The sequence below is a fragment of the Pristis pectinata genome, chromosome 14 (assembly GCF_009764475.1).
Source record: "Pristis pectinata isolate sPriPec2 chromosome 14, sPriPec2.1.pri, whole genome shotgun sequence".
Taxonomy (NCBI): domain Eukaryota; kingdom Metazoa; phylum Chordata; class Chondrichthyes; order Rhinopristiformes; family Pristidae; genus Pristis; species Pristis pectinata.
The window spans coordinates 37,723,209-37,747,463 of NC_067418.1; the positions used below are offsets into that span (position 1 = coordinate 37,723,209).

At 40.6% G+C, this 24,255-nt stretch overlaps 1 protein-coding gene across 1 annotated transcript in view; it reads right to left on the bottom strand.

Moving 5' to 3' along the window:
- Positions 1–24,255, bottom strand: part of LOC127577989 (anoctamin-9-like) — an 88,776-nt gene that overhangs the window by 43,546 nt on the left and 20,975 nt on the right. The window contains exons 7-15 of the mRNA XM_052029696.1: positions 21,159–21,217; positions 18,321–18,409; positions 17,298–17,432; positions 16,663–16,759; positions 15,959–16,019; positions 15,409–15,491; positions 13,910–14,014; positions 9,808–9,972; positions 902–938 (exon numbers count right to left, since the gene is read on the bottom strand). Of these exons, the coding sequence (XP_051885656.1) occupies positions 902–938; positions 9,808–9,972; positions 13,910–14,014; positions 15,409–15,491; positions 15,959–16,019; positions 16,663–16,759; positions 17,298–17,432; positions 18,321–18,409; positions 21,159–21,217 (831 nt within the window). The remainder of the gene's footprint in view (positions 1–901; positions 939–9,807; positions 9,973–13,909; positions 14,015–15,408; positions 15,492–15,958; positions 16,020–16,662; positions 16,760–17,297; positions 17,433–18,320; positions 18,410–21,158; positions 21,218–24,255) is intronic.

The window sequence follows — 24,255 nt, forward strand, 5'->3', positions numbered from 1 at the left end:
CAGCACTACCATAGAAATATTTAGCTTCTTCATGGCTCATTTCACATTTTTGGCAAATGCGAGAGCAGACATGAGCCCATGGAAAAGACTATTTCAGTCCAATTCAGGTTTACTCTTCTTCAGTCCTATTCCCTCAACTCTGTCTGGTACATTGACAACTGCACTGGTGTTGTTTCCTTCACTGAAACTGAACTCGAAAATTTCATTGCTCTTTCTGTCAATATCTACTTGCTCTCACCTTAACAATGTATGCAGCTCACCTTCACAAAACCTCACAAAAAAAAAGAAAAAGGCAGACCATCAGGATTTCTGAACAGTTGGATATTGAATTGATACCTCTTCCCTTTCACCATCCATGGACCCTAATAGTTTTTCTGGGTCAAACAGTGGTTCACATGCACTGCTTGCAATCAAGTGCACTGCACTGGTGTTCACAATGTGGTCTCTACACTGGAGAAGCCATACATAGATTAGGTGATATTTGCAGAGCACCTGTATTCAGTCATGCAGGAGTGACTGAGGTTCCAGCTGCCTGCCATCTAAATTCTCCTTCCCACTCACCTGTCAGTGGCTCCCTGCGCTATTACAACAAGGCCCAATATAAGCTTAAGGAACAATACCCCACTTCCTGTCAGGGCACGTTACAGTGTTCTGGACTCAATATCAAATTCTCCAACTTTAGTTAACTTTTTTTTCCCCAATCTGTCTCTAATATGTCTTATATATACATACATACACACACACACACATATATATATATATATATATATATATATATAAAATGTCTTATATACACCATATGTCTTATATACCACATGTATGTCTTATATATAAAATGTATATTATAATGTGGATTTTTGGAACCATAATTTGCATGAAATTTAAAAGCTATGTTACATACCTAATTGGCATAGTTTCCTTGCAACAACATAACTAACCTGTAACATGAAATGCCATCAGTCACTTAAGTTTTGAGGGGGAAATACAATATTTACAGAATCAAAGAATGATCAGAATTTATGGTGGATATTCAGTCATCATATTTATATTCTGGCTCCTTGTGTGATAAATCTTACTCCCCGATTCTTTGTCTCTAATCCTGCATATTTTTTTCTCTTCCAAGTACTTACCCATTCCCCTTTTTTAAAACAGTTACACTTGAATTTGCTTCCATATTCCAGCACCCCCACTCCAATCAGTATGTATATTCATGACAATAAATAAATGGAAAAAGTTGCTGACCTTAAATTTGTATGCTTTGGTTACTGCTCCTATTATTAGAAAGTATTTTTCTTTTTCCACCCTTTCAACACTTTTCATGATTTTGAAATTCTTTATCAAATCTTCTCTTAACTTACTCTGCTCTGAGGCAACTTGTCCCCGATTTTCCACATAACTGGTCCTTCATCCCTGCTACCAATGTATTCGTCAAGACTTTGTGATCCCTCCTAATGTATGACGCCTAGAATCAAACTACTGCTGACGTTGAACCAATGTTTGATTAAGGGAGAACAACATCCTTGTTTTTTTTTAAAACTATATCTATATTAATAGCTTCCATACAAAATAGAAAATAGTGAAAATATTCAATGTCAGGCTGCTTCTGTGAGCAAACGCATTTATTGTTTTACATTTTCATCAGAATTGAAAAAAACTAAAATCTAATAGCCAAAAAATTCTATCACATATCATCTGCTTTTATCCACTCTGCAACAGACTTGAAGCTGAAAATCGATTGTGAAGTACAACTGCCACTTCTGATAAAGTATTTATAATGTTAAATGTTAACATGATCAAGGGATATGGGGAGAAGGTTGGGAACAAGGTACTAATGGGGACCATCAGGCATGATCACATTGAATGGTAGAGCTGGCTGAAAGGGCCAAGTCACCTACTCCTATTTTCAAAATTTCTATATTCTTCTATGGTACTGATTGTTGAAATAGGGAAGATTGATTGGTTGAATATGGGACAAAAGATACTGTCAAGAATTCTGTTGTGCTTCACAGGAGGGGAAAGGCTGAAAGTAGCATGGGAGGTTGAACAAATATAGTAAAGGGCCATCTGAATATTGTGCAAGTGGATCCTCAAATTAAGAGAAAGAAACATATAGGTGACACAACAGTTAGTATTGCTGCCACACCGCTCCAAGGACCCGGGTTTGATCCTGACCCTGGGTGCCATCTGTGTGGAGTCTGTCCATTCTCACTGTGACCACCTGGGTTTCTGCTGGATGCTCTGGTTTTGTCCCATGTCCCAAAGATGTACTGTTAGATTAATTGGCTAGTGTTAATTACCCTTCGGGTAGGGAATGGCAAAACAAGCATCAAAGGGGAGTTGATGGGGATGTGAAGCAGACTAAATTGTAGGATTACAGTGAAATAAGAAAACGAGATTGATGGGAGCCAGCATGAGCTAAAAGACATCCTGTGTCATAATAAATTAGTAAGTACCACCAAGAGCCAGAAGACATTGTCAGGAAAGAGGAAGTGGAGAAAGCAAGTAGGCAAATAGAATAGAATCCTCGTGAGACAAACTGTTCTCAGGGAGATCCTGACCAATATCCATTATAAGCCAAACAACTTCCGACACTTGTTGGAAGGTGTAACACTTGCTCTTAGACCTTCCCCTTCACCACCATCAAGGCACCTAAACAGCCCTTCTAGGTGAGGCAAAGATTCACGTGCAGCTCCTCCAACCTCATCTACCGCATTCAGTGCTCCTATTGTGGCCTCCTGTACATCAGTGAGACCAAGCACAGGCTTGCAGAGCACTTACTCTCTGTCCGCAATGGCCAGCCCGAGCTCCCAGTTGCATGCCATTTCAATTGCCCTTCTCACACTGACCTGTCCATCCTCAGGCTCCTCCACTGCCAGGGTGAGGCCCAATGCAAACAAGAGGAATGACACCTCATATTATGTCTGGGAAGTCTATCATCCAATGGCATGAACATAGAGTTTTCCAATTTTAGGTAACCCTCCCCTCCAGTGGGGTCTCCCCCCCCCCTCCCCCCCCTAACCTTCCTCCAGTCCTCCCATTTTGGCCCTCTTTCCACCCCTCCCAGTTCCATCCTCCCACTACAGACACTCAGTTCACCCACAGGTATCCCCCCTCCTCCCTTATCTAGTTCTCCTTCTAACTGCCATTCACCTCTCCCCTAATGGTTCCCATTATCACTTCCTTTACTTAGAGTCCAGCACTGGTAGCCCTTTGTGTTCCTGCTTATCTCCCCTCCAGCAGCAACCTCCAACCTTCACACCTCACTTCCCCCACCTCGCTCCATCTGCCTCTCATTTTTTTCTTTGCCTGCCTCCACCTATCATCCACCTGCCAGTGTCTCCCAACTCCTTCCCCTCCCCTACGTGGAACAACATGACTCTCATCTTTCACTCCTCTTCTAACCACCAATCACTTTGAACTCCTGCCTCGCCACTCCCCTTCTCCTGTTTATACTGGTCATCTCCTCTCTTAGTCCTGATGCAATTTCGACCAGAAATGTCAATATTTCTTCTCCCCCCACAAATGCTGCTCGACCCACTGAGTTCCTCCAGCATATATTGTTTGTTGCTCCAGATCCCAGCATCTGCAGTCTCTTATGTCTGATACCACTAAAACAGGTTTCTGGCTCCAACTAAGACCTCGTGACTATCTATACATTTGTCTGGAAACTCTGGTGCACCCTAATATGAGCAGAGGGTCAGCGCAACAACAGCCAGCACCTGGGCCTCTCCAGTGGTGTCCAAAGCCCACAACTGAAAACATGCTGCCTTGCCCTCCTCAGGCAGACTCAGGCCATCAGGGACCACTGGCCCAGTCAAGCTGATCATGACCATGGGAACACAAGAAAACAGAGGCAGGAGTAGGCCATTCGGCCCCTCAAGCCTGCCCCACCAATCAATGTGATCACAGCTGATCTGCCCCAGACCACATCTCCTCTTCTGTGCCAGTTTCCTGTACCCCAATCCCGTGATCTTTCAAACATTTATCTACCCAACTCTAAATACTTCCAATGATCTAGCCTCCACAAATTTCTGGGCCAGAGAACTCTACAAATCCACCACTCAGAGCAGCTCTTGGTGGAAATGGAGAGCAGAACTTGGTGTTGGGGGAGACTGGGGAGAGACTACTGGTGGGATGGACCAGGTTCAGTACTAGGACTAGACGTGCATTGTCACCATTGCTGGTGGAGGGGTTGCTAAACAGGCTGTTACTGCAGATGTAGGGCCCAGTCAGGGGGTGGGGGCAGCACAGTATAAGGTGGGGAGAGAATGCAGAAAACAGAGGTGATGGGGCTGGAGAGGGAGGTGGGTGGGCCAAGGATGAAATAACTTCCTTACTGCAGCTATCTCATCCCATGAAAGTAAAACCACATTGGCCCAATTCTATTAAGGAATTCCTTCCCCACACACATGCAGATGTTGCTCCACCCACTGAGTTCTGCCAGCAGATTGTTTGTTGCTCAAGAATTGCAATCGCTGGATTACTCCCAGTGCAACATACTAGTCATAGAGTTGCACAGCACAGAAACAGGCCCTTCGGCCCAAATGGACCATGCCAACCAAGATGCCCCATCCAAACTAGTCCCATTTGGCAGCATTTGGCCTATAACCTTCTAAACCTTTTCAATCTATGTACCTGTCCAACTATCTTGTATAAGTTGTTATTGTACCTGCCTCAGCCACTTCCTTTGGCAGATCATTCCACATGGATATCACCCTGTGTGTCAAAAAGTTCCCCTCAAGTTCCTATGAAACCTTTCCCCTCTCACCTTAAACCTATGCCCTCCAGTTTTCAATTCCCCAACCCTGCGAAAAAGACTGAGTGCATTCACCTTATCTATGCCCCTCATGATTTTATACACCTCTACAAGATCACCTCTCAGTCTCCTATGCTCCAAGGAATAAAATCCTAGCCTGTCCAAACTCTCCCTACAACTCAATCCCTCAAATCCTGGCAACATCCTCATAAATCTTTTCTGCAATCTTTCTAGTTTAGTAATATCTTTCCTATAAGTAAGGTGACCAAAACTAAATACAATGTGTCTCACATTCATTTGTCTCCTATTCCTACCCAAGTGAAGGTGGGAATAGGAGGCAAATGAATGTGTGGCTGAACAGCTGGTGCAAGCAGGAGGGATTCAGGTTCTTGGACCACTAGGATCTCTTCTGGGGAAGAGGTGACATGTGCAAGAGGGGCAGGTTGCACCCAAACTGAAGAAGGAACAACATCCTGGCAGACAGAGATTTGCTTCTCAGGAGGGTTTAAGCTTGTCTGGCAAAGGGTTGGAACCCAAAGTGCTTGAGTAGCAGATGAGAAAGTTGAAGCAAATATAAAAGATAAAGTGAGCAAGTCCAACAGACAGGACGGACAGAGGTAGTACAGGGTGCGAGGAAAGTCTGGTCTGACAGTCTAGACTGCATTTTATTTTAAATGCAAGAGGCCTGACAGGTAAAACAGATGAACTCAGGGCACAAATAGGCACATGGGATTGTGATATTCTAGCTATTACAGAAAGATGGTTGAGGTCTGGCAGTTCAATGTTCTGGGGTACAGATGCTACAGGCACAATAGACGTGGATGTAAAAGAGGAGGGGGAGTTGCGTTATTGATTTGGGTGAATATCACAGCAGTACTCAGAGAGGATATTCTGAGGGGAATGTTCAGTGAGGCTCCATGGATAGAACTTAGAAATAAGGAGGGAATGATCACTTTGATGGGATTATACTCTAGGCTCTCACAAGAGTCAGCTAGAATTAGAAAAGTAAATATATAGGGAAATTGCCAAGAGATGTAGCAATAATAGGGTTGTAATAGTAGGTAATTTTAACTTCCCTAATGTTAATTAGGACTGCCATGGTGCTAAGGGATTAAGATAGGACAGAATTTGCCAAGTGCATCCAGGCAAGCTTTCTGAAGCAGTATGTAGATCACCCTACTAGAGAAGGAGCTACGCTTGACCTCCTCTAAGGTAATGAGGCTGGGCAAGTGGCTGATCAGTGGGTGAGCACTTTGGGACCAGTGACCATAGTTCTACAAGTTTTAAAATAGTCACGGTAAAAGGTAGGAATGGTCCACAAGCTAAAGTCCTAAAATGGTGGGGGGGGGGGGGGGGGGGTGGTGAAGGAGGCGGTAGGAGATTAATTTTGATGGCATTAGACAGGACTTTGATTGGGAGGGCCATAAGCAAGCAAAAGGATGTCAGACAAGTGGGAGGATTTTAAAAGTGAGATTAGGGGAGTTCAGGGCCAGCATTTTCCAGAAAGAGTGAAGGACAAGGCTGGCACAATTAGGGAACCCTGAGTGATGAAGGATATTGAGGCTCTGGTCGGAAAAAAGGAGGTGGCATGTCAGGTGTAGGCAGTTGGAATCAAGCAAATCCCTTGAATATGAGGGATGTAGGAGAACACTTGAGAAGGAAATTAGGAGGGCCAAAAGGTAATACAAGATATCCATGGTAGATAAGGTAAAGGAGAATCATAAAAGATTCCATAAGTGTATTCACAAGATCACAAGACAAAGAAGTAGGTCATTCGGCCCATCAAGTCTGCTCCATGAGCTAAACTAAACTATTCCTATCTAGCCCCAATTTCCAGCCTTATCCCCATATCCCTTGATACCTTGACTAATTAGATACCTATCAATCTCCTCCATAAACACCCCCAATGATCGGGCCTCCACAGCTGTATGTGGCAAAGAATTCCATAAATCCACGACCCTCTGGCTAAAGAAACTTCTCATTTCTGTTCTAAACAGGTACCCTCTAATACTAAGACTGTGCCCTCTAGTCCTGGACTCACCCACTGAGCGACACAGCTTCGCCACATCTACTCTGTCCAGTCCTTTCAACATTCGAAATGTTTCTATGAGGCCCCCTCTCATTCTTCCGTACTCCAGTGAGTACAGTCCAAGAGCCGACAAACGCTCATCATATGTAAGTCCTTTCATTCCGGGAATCATCCTTGTAAATCTTCTCTGAACCCTCTCCAACATCAGTACATCCTTCCTAAGGGGCCCAAAACGGCACACAGTATTCCAAATGAGGTCTCACTAGTGCCCCATAGAGCCTCATCAACACTTCCTTACTTTTATACGTTATACCTCTCGAAATGAATGCCAACATAGCATTTGCTTTTATTACTGCTGATCCAAGCTGGTTAACCTTTAGGGTATCCTGTACGAGGACGCCAAGTCCCTTTGCACTTCTGTACTTTGAGTTTTCTCCGCATCTAGATAATAATCTGCCTGTTTATTTCTTCTTCCAAAGTGTACACCCGCACATTTCTCAACATTGAATCTCATCTGCCATTTCTTTGCCCATTCTCCTAAACTATTTAAGTCTCTCTGCAACCTTCCTGTTTCTTCAATACTCCCTATTCAGAAGAGATCCCAGTAGTCCAAAGACCTGAATCCCTCCTGCTTGCACCAGCTCTTCAGCCACACATTCATTTGCCTCCTATTCCCACCTTCACTAGTGTAGGGAGATAAGTCAGCTGGTTGAGTAGTATCGTAACAACAACCCTTGCGTCAATGTCAGCAAAACCAAGGACCTGATTCTGGATTTTAGGAAGGAGACATCAGGTGAACACATATCAGTCTGTGGCGGAAAGGGTGTGCAGCTTCAAGTTCCTGAGTGTCAACATCTCAGAGGATATATCCTGGGCCCAGCATGTGAAGAAGGCGCGCCATCATCTCTACCTTCTTAGAAGTTTAAGGAGATTTGGCATGTCATTGAAGACGCTGACAAACCTTTACAGACATACAGTGGAAAGCATTCTGACTGCTTACATCATGGCCTGTTATGGAAACTCCAATGCACAGGAACATAAGAAAGTAATGGACTTGGCCAGTTCCAGAGGTATAGCTCTCCGTACCATTGAGGACATCTACAAGAGATGATGTCCATCATTAAAGACCCTCACCATCCGGGCTACATCCTCTTTGTGATGCTGCCATCAGGCAGGAGCCTAAAGACCCACATCTCTAGGTTCAACTACAGCTTCTTCCCCACTGCCATCAGGTTCTTGAACCAACCCAAAAAACCCTAACACTACCTTGGACTATGCATCTTTTATCTCTCTTCAATTTGCACTAATTATGCTTATTTTGTCATGTAAGTTATGTTTATCATGTTTGTAACGTACTGCGCTGCTTCTGCAAAAATGCTCATTTTCATGGCATTTATACCCTGAGATGTATACCTAAGACAATAAACTTGAACCTGAATGTATGGCATGCTTGCCTTCATTGGTCAGGGCACTGAGTACAGGAGTTTGGACATCATGTACAACTTGTTATGAGGCTGCACTTGGAGTATGGTGTGATTTAGCTGGAAAGGGTACATAGAAGATTCACAGTGATGTTACCAGGACTGGAGGGGTTGAGTTACAAGGAGAGACTGGATAGGCCAGGACTGTTTTCCCTGCCGTGAAGGAGGTTGAGGGTTCACCTTATGGAGGGTTATAAAATCATGAGGGATACGATAGGGTAGATAGTCACAGTATTTTCCTCAGGGTAGGGGAGTCTAAAACTAAAGGACATAGGTTTAAGGCGAGAGGGGAAAGATTTAAAAGCGATCTCAGTGGCAAATTTTTCTTACAGAGGATGGTGGGTATATGGAACAAGCTACCAAAGGAAGTGGTAGAAGCAGGTACAATTACAACATTTAAAGGGCATTTGGACAGGTACATGGATAGGAAAGATTTGGAGGGATATGGGCCAAACACAGGCAAATAGGACTAGCTTAGGCTGGCACCTTGGTCAGCTGGTCAGCATGGACAAGTTGGGCCAAAGGGCCTGTTTCTATGTTGCATAACTCTATAACTGATGGTGGGCTAATTGTCTTGTAGTTCCTGTTTCTTTTCTTCCTTTTTGAATTGCAATTCACCAAGCTGCTGTGACCTTTCCAGAATCTAAGGAACTTTGAAAGGTCATAACCAATGCATCCACTATCTGCTTTTTTCTCTTTTAGAACCTTAGATGCAGGCCATGAGGTCCAGGAAATTTGTCATCCTTTGATCCCAATAGTTTGCCCAATACTTCTTTCAAGTGATATGTACTGTTTTAAGTTTCAAGGTCTCTTTTGTCCTTTGGTTAGTTATTTCTGTTAAGCTTTTAATGTCTTCTACTGTGAAATCTCTTCAGTGTGCCTTTGGAATTCTGTGCGACCTGGTGACAAGTAACCCAACTCCCAAAGACCAAGTGGTTATATTTGCCACTCCAGCTTGCTTTCGAGACACATAATATTTGAGAGGAAATAGGGCTTTTCAATGCCATCCGTATTTGACAAGATCCTATTTCATCTTCCACTTCAACTGTATTTTCGTGCCTTGTCATTGATTCCCTTAGTACCAAGAATTTATTAAATCTTTTGAATGCTTGCATGAACCTGTAATCACTGCACTTATCAGCAACTTATTCCAGAATTCAGCACTGTTAAATTTTTTTGAGTTACATCTACAATATATTCTTTAGGAAATAACTAATTTTAAATCTATAAATTGTTCAACCTTTGCATCTCTACTGGTTCAATGAATTCCTAGGAAATTAAAATTCCTCATTCACATACTTATTTTTCAGTTCAGTTCTCTGTGTAACTTATACCTCAGCAGCCCCATCTTGGAGATTTTTTTTTCAAATTTAAATACAAATCTACGCTGATAGGAACCTTCAGGTACCCACTGAGTATTAAAATCTCTGCGATCTGGATGCACTAAACAAAATCTCATCTTTTAAGTCTAATGATTGAGAGTCAAATGTTGAAAATTAAATTCTAGTTAACAGAGGCAAACTAATTTATCTCAGTCCTACCTTAGTCATGATTAGAATTGTGACAAAGTGCAAGACAGCACTAATCATTACAGCCAATGGTTTAGCAGCTTCACGCACTATAGCCAATGGTGCTCTCAACAGTGAGACAGAAACAGCAATTCGAAATACCACAATGCCAAGTGCAATACAGATTATAATAGTGATCTGTAAAATAACAGAAGAATAAAAATTAGATAAGTCGGGGAGAGCAAGGAAGAGTGATAGTGACTGACCGAACACTAACAAAACCTGCACTACCAGAAAGAGATAGCAGTACATATGAGCGATGGTGAGAGAAAGTTGCAGCAGGGACACATAATATTGACATAGTATTAATTGAATAGATAATGGAGCTTATCAGTTTCTGTGATATTAAACAAAATAAATACAGACAAAATGAAATGTAAATACAAGACAAACGTAAGGGAGGCAGGGTTATGCAATTTAGACAGAGTGAGTCCATTAGGTAGGAATACTAGGGGAATACAATTGCACTGTTCATAAAAGATGCATGAACCGACAATATGATGGGCAGCTAACACAATCATATGGGCTAGACAAACATTGCTGAAAATACTGGTTTGGGTTTTGCTGTAGGTGTTCAGAGTCCACAAAGAAAATATTTAAAATAATTGTTGTATGATCATTTCATGATTTTGGTGGGCTGCAAAGATAACTCACCAATTGCTAAGCTCGAACATCTTGTGCCACCAACTGTACTGAATCAACATACTCAAGCAGAGGAGCTTTGCAGTGGATGAATGGATATCCAAATTTGTATTCCCCTGTCACACAGTTATGCCATACCATTGCTGCTCAATAGACCTATCATTTTCACGTGAATGCCCAACAGTCTCCAGAATCTTGTATTCTTGATCTGTCTCCAAGTTCTCTACGGCAGAACTACAATGTTATCTTGTTCACTAGCAAGGTGACACCTGAGGCATTCTATCCCCCTCCCCCAGCACTACGCATGCCTGATGATTTCCCAATATGAAGCTCTTATCCAGAACCTGGCTTTTAAGTACACGTAGCACTAATTTCATAACGGGCGTTTGTAAGGGACAAATCGTCGCATAGTGCATCATCAGAATAGTCGTCTCTTCCTCATGAACCAGAGAATTATCCACATCCAGGAGCCAAAATGAAGGAGATAACATAATGTGCAGGCATGCTTTACCTCTTTTATTAGCAGCCTGTGGCTTGGAGCTGTTTTTATTCTTCTCTTGCAAGTAGTAATATGTTAGCACCAGACTTTTGAAATCACTAGAAAATGCGCATACCGTGTCTGAAGAGATGGTAACTCACTTCTGATTGACAAACTGCTTAATGGTAAGTGGTGGTTGCAGGTGTAATGAGCATGAATTTCAGGAAACAATGTAGGAGAATGAGGGAGAAGAAAATGGAGGGAGCATCACAAGTAGTAAACACACCATCTTCTAGGGTCTTAGAGGTGCCTGGGGCGTCTGCATCTGCAAATACTGCAAGATACAGACTACATGACATAGAAAAGAGCCCATCGAAAGGCCCTTGAGTCTCTACCGCCATTGACTCAAAGGCTGTGTTGTGTGCCAAGACTTTCCAAATGAATGGGAAGTGGTTGTGGAAGTTTTCTTCCTATCATCTGGGAAAGCCTCAAACTGTTCCAGCTGGGTACTTGGTCATTGTTAGATGGACAGCTAATCATGTAGCTGCGTGTCCAAGACTGTCAATACAGCAGTGCTTGGATAACCTTCTTAATTCATCACTAGGAAAAACTGATTCCATTCTGAGGTGCTCACTCTATAATGACGTCACAAATACCAAATCAACAGATATGCTAGTTAATTGTGCTAGGTATATAGTGAAATCAGAGACTTCACAATCATAATGTTAAATCAAAAATGTGAAAATGGACATGTTTAATTAATACCTTCACTAAATCAACGTTACTTCAATAACTTCACCACATTAGCATTAACTATTCACCCATCTTCCAAGTGCCTTTGCCTGGTCTACTACACTAGTTAGGCCAATAACCTGAATAGTGCTTACAGTTGTTACCACATTATAAAAATGATATGATTACACTGGACAGGGTTTAGAGATTTGCAAAGACTTTTCTAGACTGTAAAATTGTGATGATAAGATGTGATAAGTAGTGTTGCTTTCTTTGGAAAAGTGGATGCTGAAGAGAAACTTAATTGAAGTGTATAAAAGTATATGGGATATGGATAATTAGGACAGACCTATTTCTCTTAGCAGAGGGGTCCAAAGCTATGAGCCAAGGATTTAAATGCAAAGCTCCTCTGCTTGAGTATACTGATTCAATATGGTTAGTGGCACAAATTGTTCAAGTTTAACAATTAGAAGTAGAATTCTTCCCCCCACCCAACTCAGACAGCAGAAAGGGTCTGGAATTCATTACCTGAATGGATGAGAGGACCAAAAAACCTCATCACACCACTTGGATGAATACTTGAACTGCTGTAACCTGCAGGACTACTGGCCTAATATCTGAAGCTAGGACTGTTTCTTTGATTGGTATGGATACAATGGGCTGAATGGCTTTTGCACAAATTTTCTATGATTCTTCATAACCCTGAACAGCTCTACAGTAGGATACTTGAATGTGCATCATCTTCATATGAACGGTAACAGTCTGGAATAGTTTCAATATTAGGCACTCCAGGAGCACTGCTAGAAAGATGCTGATGGGAGCACCAATATCCTTATCTGGAGAGAGAATAGTAGATCTTCACTCTTCGGACCCACTATTATTACACAGACACTAGACTTCAGATGCAGATGGCCCTGCAATTTGCTGAAGGGCAGATTGCATAAATGCCATTAAAACTTCCCAAATCCTTCCCAAAAGTAAGTCCAGCGCCATTAGTCCGCTCATGCTGGCAGCAGGCTGTTGTTGTCGAGGAGCAGTGTGAACTTCCACTTTAATGCTAAGACATTGGGTGACCTCCACATTTGCTGCAATCAGATGAGACCACAGCCTTCACCCAGTGCCTGATGGTTGAGTCCCTGGTTGCTGATGCAGAGTTGTCCACCACTTACTGACTGGAAAGATGACACCCGGGTATTGCCCAAAGAGCTGACAGAGGTTAATGCTGAACTACTGCAGGCTTTCTGGCAATTCATCAAATTATTCTATATGCATCCGCAAAAGCCTTCTCCTACTGGCTGGCCTCCATAAGTCCTTACCTGAACTCTCTGGAGCAAAACTGGTGGACATTTTGCCTTCCCAGGAATTGGCAAACTAGGTATGCTTTTCCCCTGGAGACACAAGAGACTGCAGATACCAGAACCTGGAGCAACAAACAATCTGCTGGAGGAACTCAGTGGGTCGAGCAGCATCTGTGGAAGGAAAGGAATTGTTGACATTTTGGGTTGAAACCCTGCATTTGAGGTCCAAGGTAAAATCCTGATGCAGGGTTTTGACCAAAAATGCTGACAATTCCTTTCCTCCCACAGATGCTGCTTGATCCACTGAGCTCCTCCAGCAGATTGATGCTTTTCCCCTGAATTGGCTGCCATCTGTCTGACCATGTGAAATGAGTGCCTCTAAACAATTCGCCACATTTTGCAAGTTCAGGATCTGAACTGATACTTGGAAATGACCTATGAAGTAACAATGTATCTTCCTCGTCTTCCTTGCCTGAATCCAGCAGCTCATGTGCAGAAATACTAAGCAGATTGTCCTTCCCATAATTCTGAATTGAGCATGGTCCTGGGAATTTTAATTTAATCAGAAAATTTATTATATCCAGCAGCTTGCATATTACCATTCCAGGGAAAATCCCACTATCAAGAATCAATTAGATAATACGATGAAAAATAAAAGCACAAAATCCTGGAAATATTCAGCAGGTCAGATAGCAATTATAGAGTGAGAGTTAATACTTCAGACTGATTACCTTTCACTAGCACTGGGGAGAGTTTTCCAACGTTACAATTAGAAGCTACAGATATGATTTTCTGGGTTGCTTAGTTTAACCTTTTGTATACGTAGCCACAGACTTTCATAAAACTAAATATGGCGTTGAAATTAATTTTAACTGACTTAATACGTGTCAGCAAACTTGGAAATTCATAATATGGGTTCACTTACCAGAATACATGCCAAGAAGAGGACTACTCCTGTTCGCACAAATGAATAGTGATATTTTACCGTTGGTACTTCAGGATTGTATATTAGCCCAAGAGCAAGTTCTTCCTGCATAAAATAAATCATTTCAGAATGGATTTTTCTCCTAACCCAGTGAAACATTAAAGAAAGTAGGTTAGAAAAATAAATGCTACAAACTGAAAATCAATGAAAATAGTTTTTTCTTTGATTTTTAGTTCAAAATGAAATTCAAGCAATGGTTACCATTCATAATTTTCAGTGGCTACATACTGGTAATATTTTGCTGCAACTACTAAATTTACTTTCTGTTTAAGTAATTTCTTGGCACTTCGTCTGTAACTATTTTCCATTTTCAGAATTAAAGTTTAAATTGAAATTAAAAACCAACGTTTTTTGTATCTTTGATTGAATGCAGAGCATGCTGTTTGAATACTGCATTATTACTCGTAACTAGTAATCTCTGAAGCCTGCATTAACATCCAGAGACCTAAGGGAATGTTAACCAGAGGGAACCAGTATACAATGATTTAAAATTAAGAATCAAAATCAATTCCTAAATTTGTGAATGGTGGCATATTTATGGGTGCATTAATATTAAGGAGGTCTACAACAAATTACAAGACAAAGTCACCAAAGCAAATATAATTGGAAAATAAATTTTAAAGCAGGTAAAAAAAAGCATCTTGATAAAAAAAAATCACCAATTACCTGGAAAATATGAATCTAAACAGGGTAATGGAGCAAAGGAATCTCAGATTACAAATACGCAAATCATTGAGAGTAACATCACAAATTATTCAGGACAGAAGCTCTACCATATAGTTTCAGAGGAACTTGAATTTAAAAACACTGAATAATATTGGACTTCTCTTGGTCCACGTTTTGCAGTACAATTCTGATTGCCATTTGAGGGATTTAGTGCAAAAATTATGACAAAGGAATGTAATACTTATCAGGAAAGAAAGAATGTGGAAGTGTTTAACTTTTTGAAAGCTTTTCACGGAACAGACAGTAAAATAGAAATTAAATGCCAGTTAATTTTAGTGCTAGACAGCTTGTTTTCAATCAAGTAATTATGCATGATTTCAAACCTGGGTTTAGTGAAAAACACGATGATGCTGGAGGAACTCAGCAGGCCAGGCAGCATCCGTGGAGAAAAGCAGGCGGTCAACGTTTCGGGTCAGGACCCTTCTTCAGGACTGATGATAGGAAAAGGGGAAGCCCAATATATAGGAGGGAAACTGTTCTGCTTTTCCGTCCTATATATTGGGCTTCCCCTTTTCCTATCTTCAGTCCTGAAGAAGGGTCCTGACCCGAAACGTTGACCGCCTGCTTTTCTCTACGGATGCTGCCTGGCCTGCTGAGCTCCTCCCAGCATCATCCTGTCTTTTCATCTGGATTCCAGCATCTGTAGTCCTTTGTTTCTCTTGGGTTTAGTGAAACTGGATATAGCCATCAGCAGGTACATCAGTACAGATTACCTCATCCTCATCCCAATGGAACAAATCCCAGTCACTGATGACTCTTGCTCGGGTTCGTTTCCACAACTCCAGGAATATAGTGGCTACAAGTTAGAAAGAAAAAATACTTGTTGAGGTTACCGATGTTTTTATTCTTTAATAATATTAAAAGATTATTGTATAAGCAAATATTATAAAGGAGCAGACAATATTTTGTGGTATGATTCGCCATGGCCAAAATGGATAGATTTAGGGTGGAATGTGCTGTGACAGCAAATCACAGATCAGAAAAATACTGTTTTATGCCGAGTTATTTGATCTCATCTGTGGGATTATTAAGAAAACCACAGATGAGAGCACTTCTTGGTTTCAAAAAAAAAATCAGCCTCGGGTTTTCTAATTATTTCTATTGTCTGCCACCTACCTAAATGTTTAAATTTCTGGACATTGGTAATATACTGGATCAGGTTCACAGTGATGTCATCATGGAAATCACTCAAGTCAATGCCTGGCTTTGCCTTTCCAATAGAAAAATAAATAGCCATTGCTAAGTCAAAGAAAGTGTACTTACCCCAGATTCCCATGAACATTGAAAACAGAACTGTTATTTCCTGATCAAAGAGTTGCGTAATCTGCAGGAAAATAAGAAGAATTTGCTCATTAGCACTGGTCACTCATCACAGCATACACTTTATCACAATTTCTGAATTGTAAACTGTAAGTTTTCTGTTTGTACCAGAGTTTAATGAGTCAATAAATAACAAAACTCTACAATTGTTATACATACCCATTGTAACATTATAGACGTGATAGAAAACCTGAACCTGCTTGTCTGTCAAAACTTACACTATGAGAATTAATTCAATGGAGTTATGTTATCATCTTAGTTCAATGGCAGCAGACCTAATCTGGAACATAAATATCTACGGATAGATGCAGAGAGCTGCCAGAAGACTAGAATTCTCCTCTGACCAGCCTACCAAAAGTACGCAAGCAACTTTATGCAACGTGGGTCTTGAAAGCCATTCACTATTACTCACAGCAAGAAAGGGCCATTAAGACATTTAAAATTGAATGGGGGAAATAAACAAGAACTCAGGTCAAAGAGAAAGGATGACATCCATGATACAGATGGATTAGTTCTGCACATTAAAAAGGAAGTAGCATTAGAAAAGAAAAATATGCCAGAGAACTGGCAATAACTAAAATTGTTTCTATCATTGTTTCAGCTTTCCTAAAAATATCTCATTGTTTTAATCAGATCTTTTACTGTACCTTTGAATAGGCGCATGTATCGGACAGCCTCCAAAACGAACACCTCTGATCACACTGCGGACACATTATTGTCGTGTGGGCATCACAGATCTCCTTACTGTAGGTTCAATGGGGATTAAACAACATAAAACATTTCATTGCATTTCTGAGGTAATATTCTTAAAGAATGGAGAATCTTCAGATATTAGGGTCAATAGATCAAATTTCAAGCTTATCTTTCAATGCTAAACCATTGGATTAATGGTACGTTATACAAAGAAACAAACTGTTCAGCTGCCTACTCTACTTACCTCATCCCACCCATTCCTTCTATTCCTTTCTCCATGATGTGCGTGTCTATTTTCTTTTAAACATACCACTTGCCTCAACAACACTATATAGTTCACATTGTTATTGGGCAGTTAAAGTCCATTTGCATCACTGGTGACTTTCAGCAGAGATGCTGCTTTATATGTTATGGTTCACCCACATCACTGTGGAAAATGTCTAAAATTCAAGGTACTATTCTCATATTATCCAGTAATATAATGCAAGGATATGAGCTTCCATTGAATAAATACATCTTCTATAATATTCGTTATGGGCCATGACGCAAATATTCCATTACCACTGTGTAACAAGAAAAAAAACAGTACCTCACTTGATTATTTCCAAAGTTGATTAATCCGTACACAAAGACTACAATACCACACACTGCAGCAGGAATTAGCATCATAGTGTACCAGCCAAGCCAGGCGTAGTACAAAGCAAGGCGCTCTCCAAAGTAGAGCCTATAAAAGAGAGAAAAATGCCAGTAATTCGAAATGTAAAACATTTTAAACATGCTGGTCTTTCCCTCTGCCAAATGTTAAGGTTTTTGAAACACTCAATACAATGTACGTTTATATAATGCCTTTCACATAGCAAAACATTCCAAGGTACATCATTTGACTTCTATGTCAATTTAAAATCCACGTGGCCCAGGTCTTTATCTCAAACAATCCTAAATGTTCACTAGTTTGCCACAACTGCCCTTGCACTAACTTTAATCAACTAGCTTTCCTGGCTTATCTCATTTATTATGACAGAAGCTACCTTCTACATGATAATGCATTTATCTGAGATGGTTTTAAAAACTGTAGTTAGTGCCTCTGCTAGCTCATTTCTGGCTTCTATTCCATCTGTAATATTAACACAGATTTTTTTTTCTCTCTCTCCAGATACATTCTTCCTTCAGTTTCAGTTCCCTGCAACAACTCTGACCTGCATTTCATGGCACTTACATGTCCTTGTTTGTGTTCTCTTGGACCGCCCTTATTAATCTAACAACCAGGTAGCTTCATAAACAGCACATCATCACAGCAACCCTGGCCTCACACTATCAGAAATATTCCCTTTGCCCTATCCATCCCTCCCATATCCTCTCTGCAACTTAAAACTAACTTATTTTCTCAAGAGGTTCATTAAGTTGGTCTTTGTAACTTTTTTTCCCATGTTGGAACTGCACCTTGGGAACAAAATGTTTGAGAATCCCTGCCTTTCAGAAACACAACTTCTCTCACCACTTCACAGAATTTGGTTCTTGGATATTCAACTTTATCTTATCCTCAAGATTTCAGCAAAAATCATATACTGCAATTTGAAAGCAATGATCCAAAAGTGCAGCACTAGTAAGTCACCTTATGTGATTGATTGGTTGTTTGGTAAATAAACTTTTCCAATTAGCCCACTTATTTTGGAATACATGTTCTTTCTTCCAAATGTTTGCCTAAATAAAACAAATAGAAAGAATCTTTGCTTGTACACTTCCTTGCACACTTAGTTCTTACTAAATTAATTAACTTTTTAAACCATTTTCGATCACGTCATATTTTACTAAAAACTTGCCTGGAAGGCAACAAGCTAGCATGGTTTGTTATGGGAAGGTCATGCCTAACTCATTTGGATGAATGTTTTGAGGTAACGTCATGTCTCCGTGGATGTGAGTAAGGCATTTGATATAGTAGTTTATTGCATTCGGTGCTTGCAGTGGCCTCCTCGACAATGGCGAGACCAAGCGTAGACTAGGCGATCATTTTGCAGAGCACCTGCACTCTGTCCACAACAGCGATTTTGAACTTCCAGCTGCTTGTCATTTCAACTCCCATTCCCATCTGTCTGTCCTCAGCCTGCTCCACTACCACAGTGAGGCCAAACACAAAATAGAAGTGCACCTCATGTTCCACTTGGGCAGCACACAACGCAATGGGATGAACAATGAATTTTCCAATTTCAGGTAACCCACTCCCAGTGTCCCTTTCCCACTCCCACCAGTCCACCCAGAATGTCTCTCCCTTTGTTCACCATTTCTAATCCCACACCCCTCCCCAGTTCCATCTTCCATCACCCATATATCTGCCAGAGTTTCTTCACCCTTGGCTCAGCTTTCCTATCCCCTTCCCCCACCTTCTTCTATCTGCCCATCTTCCCACCCTTTTCTGGTTCCACCTATCACCTACTAGCCTCCGTCTCAACACCACCCCCTCTCCCTAATCTGTTTCCACCTATCACCTTTCAGCCTCTGTCTCACCACTCTCTCTCGCTTCCACATACTCGCTATCTTCCCTCTACATTCTCAGTGCTGATAGAGAGCCTCAACCCACAATGCTGCTTACCCTGCCTGCTGAGTTCTTCCAGCAGTTTAACTTTTACTGCTCATGATAGCTAATCGCTAGAGTGAATGCTCATGGGAGGCAAGAGAAAATGGCAAGTTAGATCCAAGTCTGGCTCAAAGGTACGTTGCAGTAAAGTGGAGATTCTACAGGTTAGACACAAGGTCTCTTGTTTTTCACATTTTATATATATGGCTCTACCCAAATTGCAAATTTGCAGGTTCCTCAAATTAGGCCTCCACTGCAAATTTCTGGCTCAGGACAACTGTGCTGAGTGCCACTCTGCTCACTGGCTCTACCTCTCCCATATACTGACTCACTTGTTTCAGATGCCCAGTCTGAAAAGCTGCGGGGGAGACGGTGGAGAAGCAGAAAGGGGTAATATGTGATGGGATTTGTGTCAGAAAAAGTGGTGGACTTAGTGGATGTGCCTCCAGAGGTAGCTGGTAAACTTGACCAGCTAGTGAGCTCTACTGGAACTGTATAAGCTGAGTACTGAGGTCATACTTTCTCCAGGCCAGGTGCAAATGAGAGCAAAACACTATCCCCACTCCAAGCCGTCAGTGCCAACTGCTATCTGTCACTCCCCTTCTTTAATGAAGAACGATGGCTAATGAAGGACAACATCTAGTTCTCAGCAGGAACCGCAAGGTTACACAATTTTAGTAGGTTTATTTTTTTAAGAAACCAAAAGTATTTATGTTGTTTACGCTGATCATTCACCCCTAAAATGAAACCTACTGATCTTTGCAAATTACTGTTGATAATTAAAAAGTCAATATTTTCCCTCGTTTTGTGCATTCTGTCTGCAATTCAGAGACAATATTTTCAAGATTCCCCTGTAATCGAGGTAGGACCTCGTATATCAATTATTTTCATAGAGGTAGGAGCCCTATGATGATATTTGCAAATGTTACAGAAAAAAGGCCTCGTGGGAGGAAGAAAGCTGTAGGATCAGGAGGGTATTAATGTACTGGGCAACTTGGAAGAAAAGTAGCAAATGAAAATCAATCCAGAGGCATGTGTTGCAATGCATTTGAGAAGGTCAAACAAGTAAAGGAAATATATGATGAATAGTACGATTCTGAGAAATGTAGAGGAACAGAGTTCAAATCTGCAGATCTGAGTAGCCCACAGGACTAAGACAGAAGTAATCAAGATGATATACAGAATATTTTATTAATCAAGGCCAGAAAGGTCAACAATGCTGGAGAAGACAGAGGAAATATTTAATCAGGGTATAAAAGTATGAAAGGACTAATAAGGATGAATAAGGCCTTGATTCCATCAGCAGTGGTCTACAGGCATCTCTAAGCTAATTGGTTAAAAAAAAATTAAAAGGGAAGATACCCAGAAGTGACTCCACCTTTGGGATCTTGACAATCTTTGCTGTCAATCTCAATGGTTTTCTATTTAGTGACATGCATTTCATCCTCACCATTGGTTCGTGATTAAATTATTAATCACATTGATTGTGCAACATCTTGAATAAACACTTCCTCCTTTCGTGTTACATTGTTAGAAGATGGTAACCTATGGAACAAGCAACTTGTTCTTTCACTATGTAAATTCATGATAAATTTTCAAGCCCTAGCAAGTGTTCTTACTCTTTTATTAGTAATGTATTTAATATAGGATATTGGTAAGAACTCTATTACAGGCCAAGAACAGTAATTAGATGTATAACTCCAACAAAACTTGCTCTTACAGTATGGTATTGAGCTTGCATGGAATTGTTAATGTGAAGTTAGAAATAACAATATTTATAGTAGCAGCAGCATCACTTTTCCTAACTGCAGTGCTTAGCCTTTATTCTTTAGATATTTTGGTAAAAGCAATAAAGAATTGATAAGGAGTAAAATTTACCTCATGAAGTGGGAAAGCTGAATGAAACGTCTTGTTTTTTAGTAATTCGCGAAGGCCACCTATTTTCAAAAGTACACAAGCATTATGTAGAAATAAAGCAATTGGATGTCATTCTAACACATCTTCTTCCACCAGTAGTCATATTTATTTTTAAAAAGATGTCAGAACTCATCATGCAAATGAGTATTTTGTTATTAAGAAAATCAGGCAGAGGGTCAATGGTTAAAATAATTGAGCAAAACAGATGGGGTAAGTCAACCAGAGCTGAAATTGATCTCAATTATCTATAACGAAGACAAGAGGGCACTTAACCTCAAATTTAAGTTTTAAAACTCACACTATGCTGGTGCTGATCACCATGCAAGAGGAGTGGCTGTAAAAGTATCTTTTATAAAAGATTCTTGCAGAACATTAGATGAGACATATCTCCCAGGAAAAATACACAAGGCAAATGGATTGATATGGAGGCCAGAGACCATTACCCCAAGTAGACAATAGCTTCTTGCTGGTTTATAGGATACAACCTACAAACTTGCCTGTTGGGACTTATGGAAAATCCAAATTATGAAGCTTTGACTGATGTACCACAATTCTATGCATTATTGTGCTCAGGGCAGGCATAATGAATATGCCTCCAGAGATGAAGCATTGCATAGGAGCCTGGAGAGATCTGCACACTCACCAGCCAGAGTCTGCAGAAGGATGATCATGTGCTGCAATCAGCACATTTGCTGCAGCAAGGATTGGAATGGCAAGAGCTCCAATATGCTAAGCACATATTTGCTTATTAGGAGGGGGACGAAGTGAAATGATGCCTCCAACCCAACACAAGCTCCTCTTATCGATGCCTTGGGTTTCCATTTGTTAGGATTCCTTTATTGTCGTAAGATGCCGTTAGTTATCACCACCAGGGATTCTCTACTTGCACTCTAAGAGTCAGGAACATTTGAGTTGAATTCACACTTCAATGTCTTCTGATCTCTATCCCTGTCTGAAGCCAACCACACTATACTGCAACTACTTTAATCATGCACACTTTGGTAAGGTTCAGAGATATTATTATATTGCCATGGTCAATATGTTAGTCATCCAATTTATGCCAACAAATATTCAGAGTATCCAAGCTCTGATTGCAACACAAACTCACTTGATTAACGTAATCAGTGTTCCACGAAGTTCCCTGGACACTTCCTCAGTGCTCTGCAACATTCATTTGTGCATGAGGGGACTACCTCATTCTACCTAAACAGATATTGCGTGTGGAAGATACACTAGCGCATCTCATATTTTTGCCCGTCTCTCAATTTTGCCTGCATTTCATTGCTAGCCTCCAGGGTATGATGCCCATGCAAATTAACTCAGCTTGAGGAGAGTTGTATCCTCTGACAGACTCTCCACTCTCTAGCTAACACCACTATTTGCTCTTTTTCACTTGCGAATCAGCAGGAGAAAACTGAACTAACTGGGCTCATCAAAGTGTGTGCTTGTGCACTGTGGTCAGAAAGAGAAGGTATTCTGAAGATTTGTGGTAGTGCAATTTACCAACTGCTGATACATGGGTGAAGGTCTTAGTTAAGGGAGCATATAAATTATTACTTTAAGGCCTTTCAGTTTCATAATGTAAACAATCATATTCCATGTGCTGTTGAAAAAAATTCAATACCCCAGATTTTGCAGGACTAATGCAACTTCTGAATTTCCTTGCTTACATGTTGAAGACAGTCTTGTTTGTCTTGTATGATGGTCCTGCAGCAAGAATGATATGCAAGCTCCCCACTGTTTACTTTAAGTCCACACTAAAGTGTGTGTATTTTATACAGGGCAGTGGCTAAACCTGTTTGGTCACTGCAGAGAAGGCAAGTGTTCCTGCCCTGATCCTGGCACATCGCTCCCCAGCAAAGATATTTCTGTATGGAAACTAGCTCAAATACCAGCAACCACCATTGAGCATGTTACTGTAGAGAAAACTCAGAGCTGGGAATCAAAAAAAGAGGGAGACAGCAGCTTCCATGGCATCTGGATGATCTGACAACACATGGAGCAGCCACTGCCAGCCAGCACCAATGGTCCACACTCACCTTGCACTCATCGGCTATTAGCACTCTTATTGCAGGAACATATTTAAATTAAACATGCTTAGCAAGATAGTAGTGTACCTCAGTCATGCTCTCTGCCCCAATGGCCTTTTTAGTCACTATCTGGCTCCATTTCTCCTCTTGCAATATGCTTCCTGTTCACATGCCTCAAGAATATTTTTGGAATCCCTTTGACATTTGCTGTCTTGCTATGTATGGTTAGGTTATTAGATGGGTTTTCAGAGAGATTTTATGATGTAGATTGATTTACACCAAAATTAAGGTTTGCCTACACAATGCTGTAGTAGAATGATTACCAAAAGATAACTCTAGAACAATGCTTCATTTGTGCAGCAACCTGAGATTGCTGTAATAGTGTTTCCATGCTAGAACAAATTGGGCATTCCATTGAGATCAGTAGTGATTGGATTATGATTGTTGCTGTTTGGCAATTTAAATAATTTAAGGAAAATTCCTCTATCAGAAATAGTTTAAAAATATTGATATTGATATAAAAATATTTCAAGTTTCTCATGGATTTAAGATACAGTGCATCTCTACTATACCATATGGACTCAATATTTCTTTCCAGATTTAATTTTTTTTTGATCACTTAGGCAGATTTGAAGAAAAACTGTAGTAAGCCCTGCTCAACTACAATTATTTGAAAATAGCAAATCAACCATAATGGATTTATAGTTAAATAGCTGAGGTAGATTTTCATAAATTGACAGAAGGCTTCACAGTCCCACTGCCCCAAAATCCCCAGTAATATGCAATGTCCTCCTTTCAGCCAGCATTTAGTTAAATATAAACGCTAAATGTGCAGAGTGCCTACTGAAATACATTGACCATTGTGTGATGCTCCTTCCTCTGAAACCCAAATAAATAGTCTTGTTGGACGAAGACATGGGTTCTGATTTACCAAATCATTAATACAAATAATACAGTAAGAATGAATCATTTATTCATAATACATAAATTAATAAAATAAATCACTCAACTTCTTAATTGGTTTACTT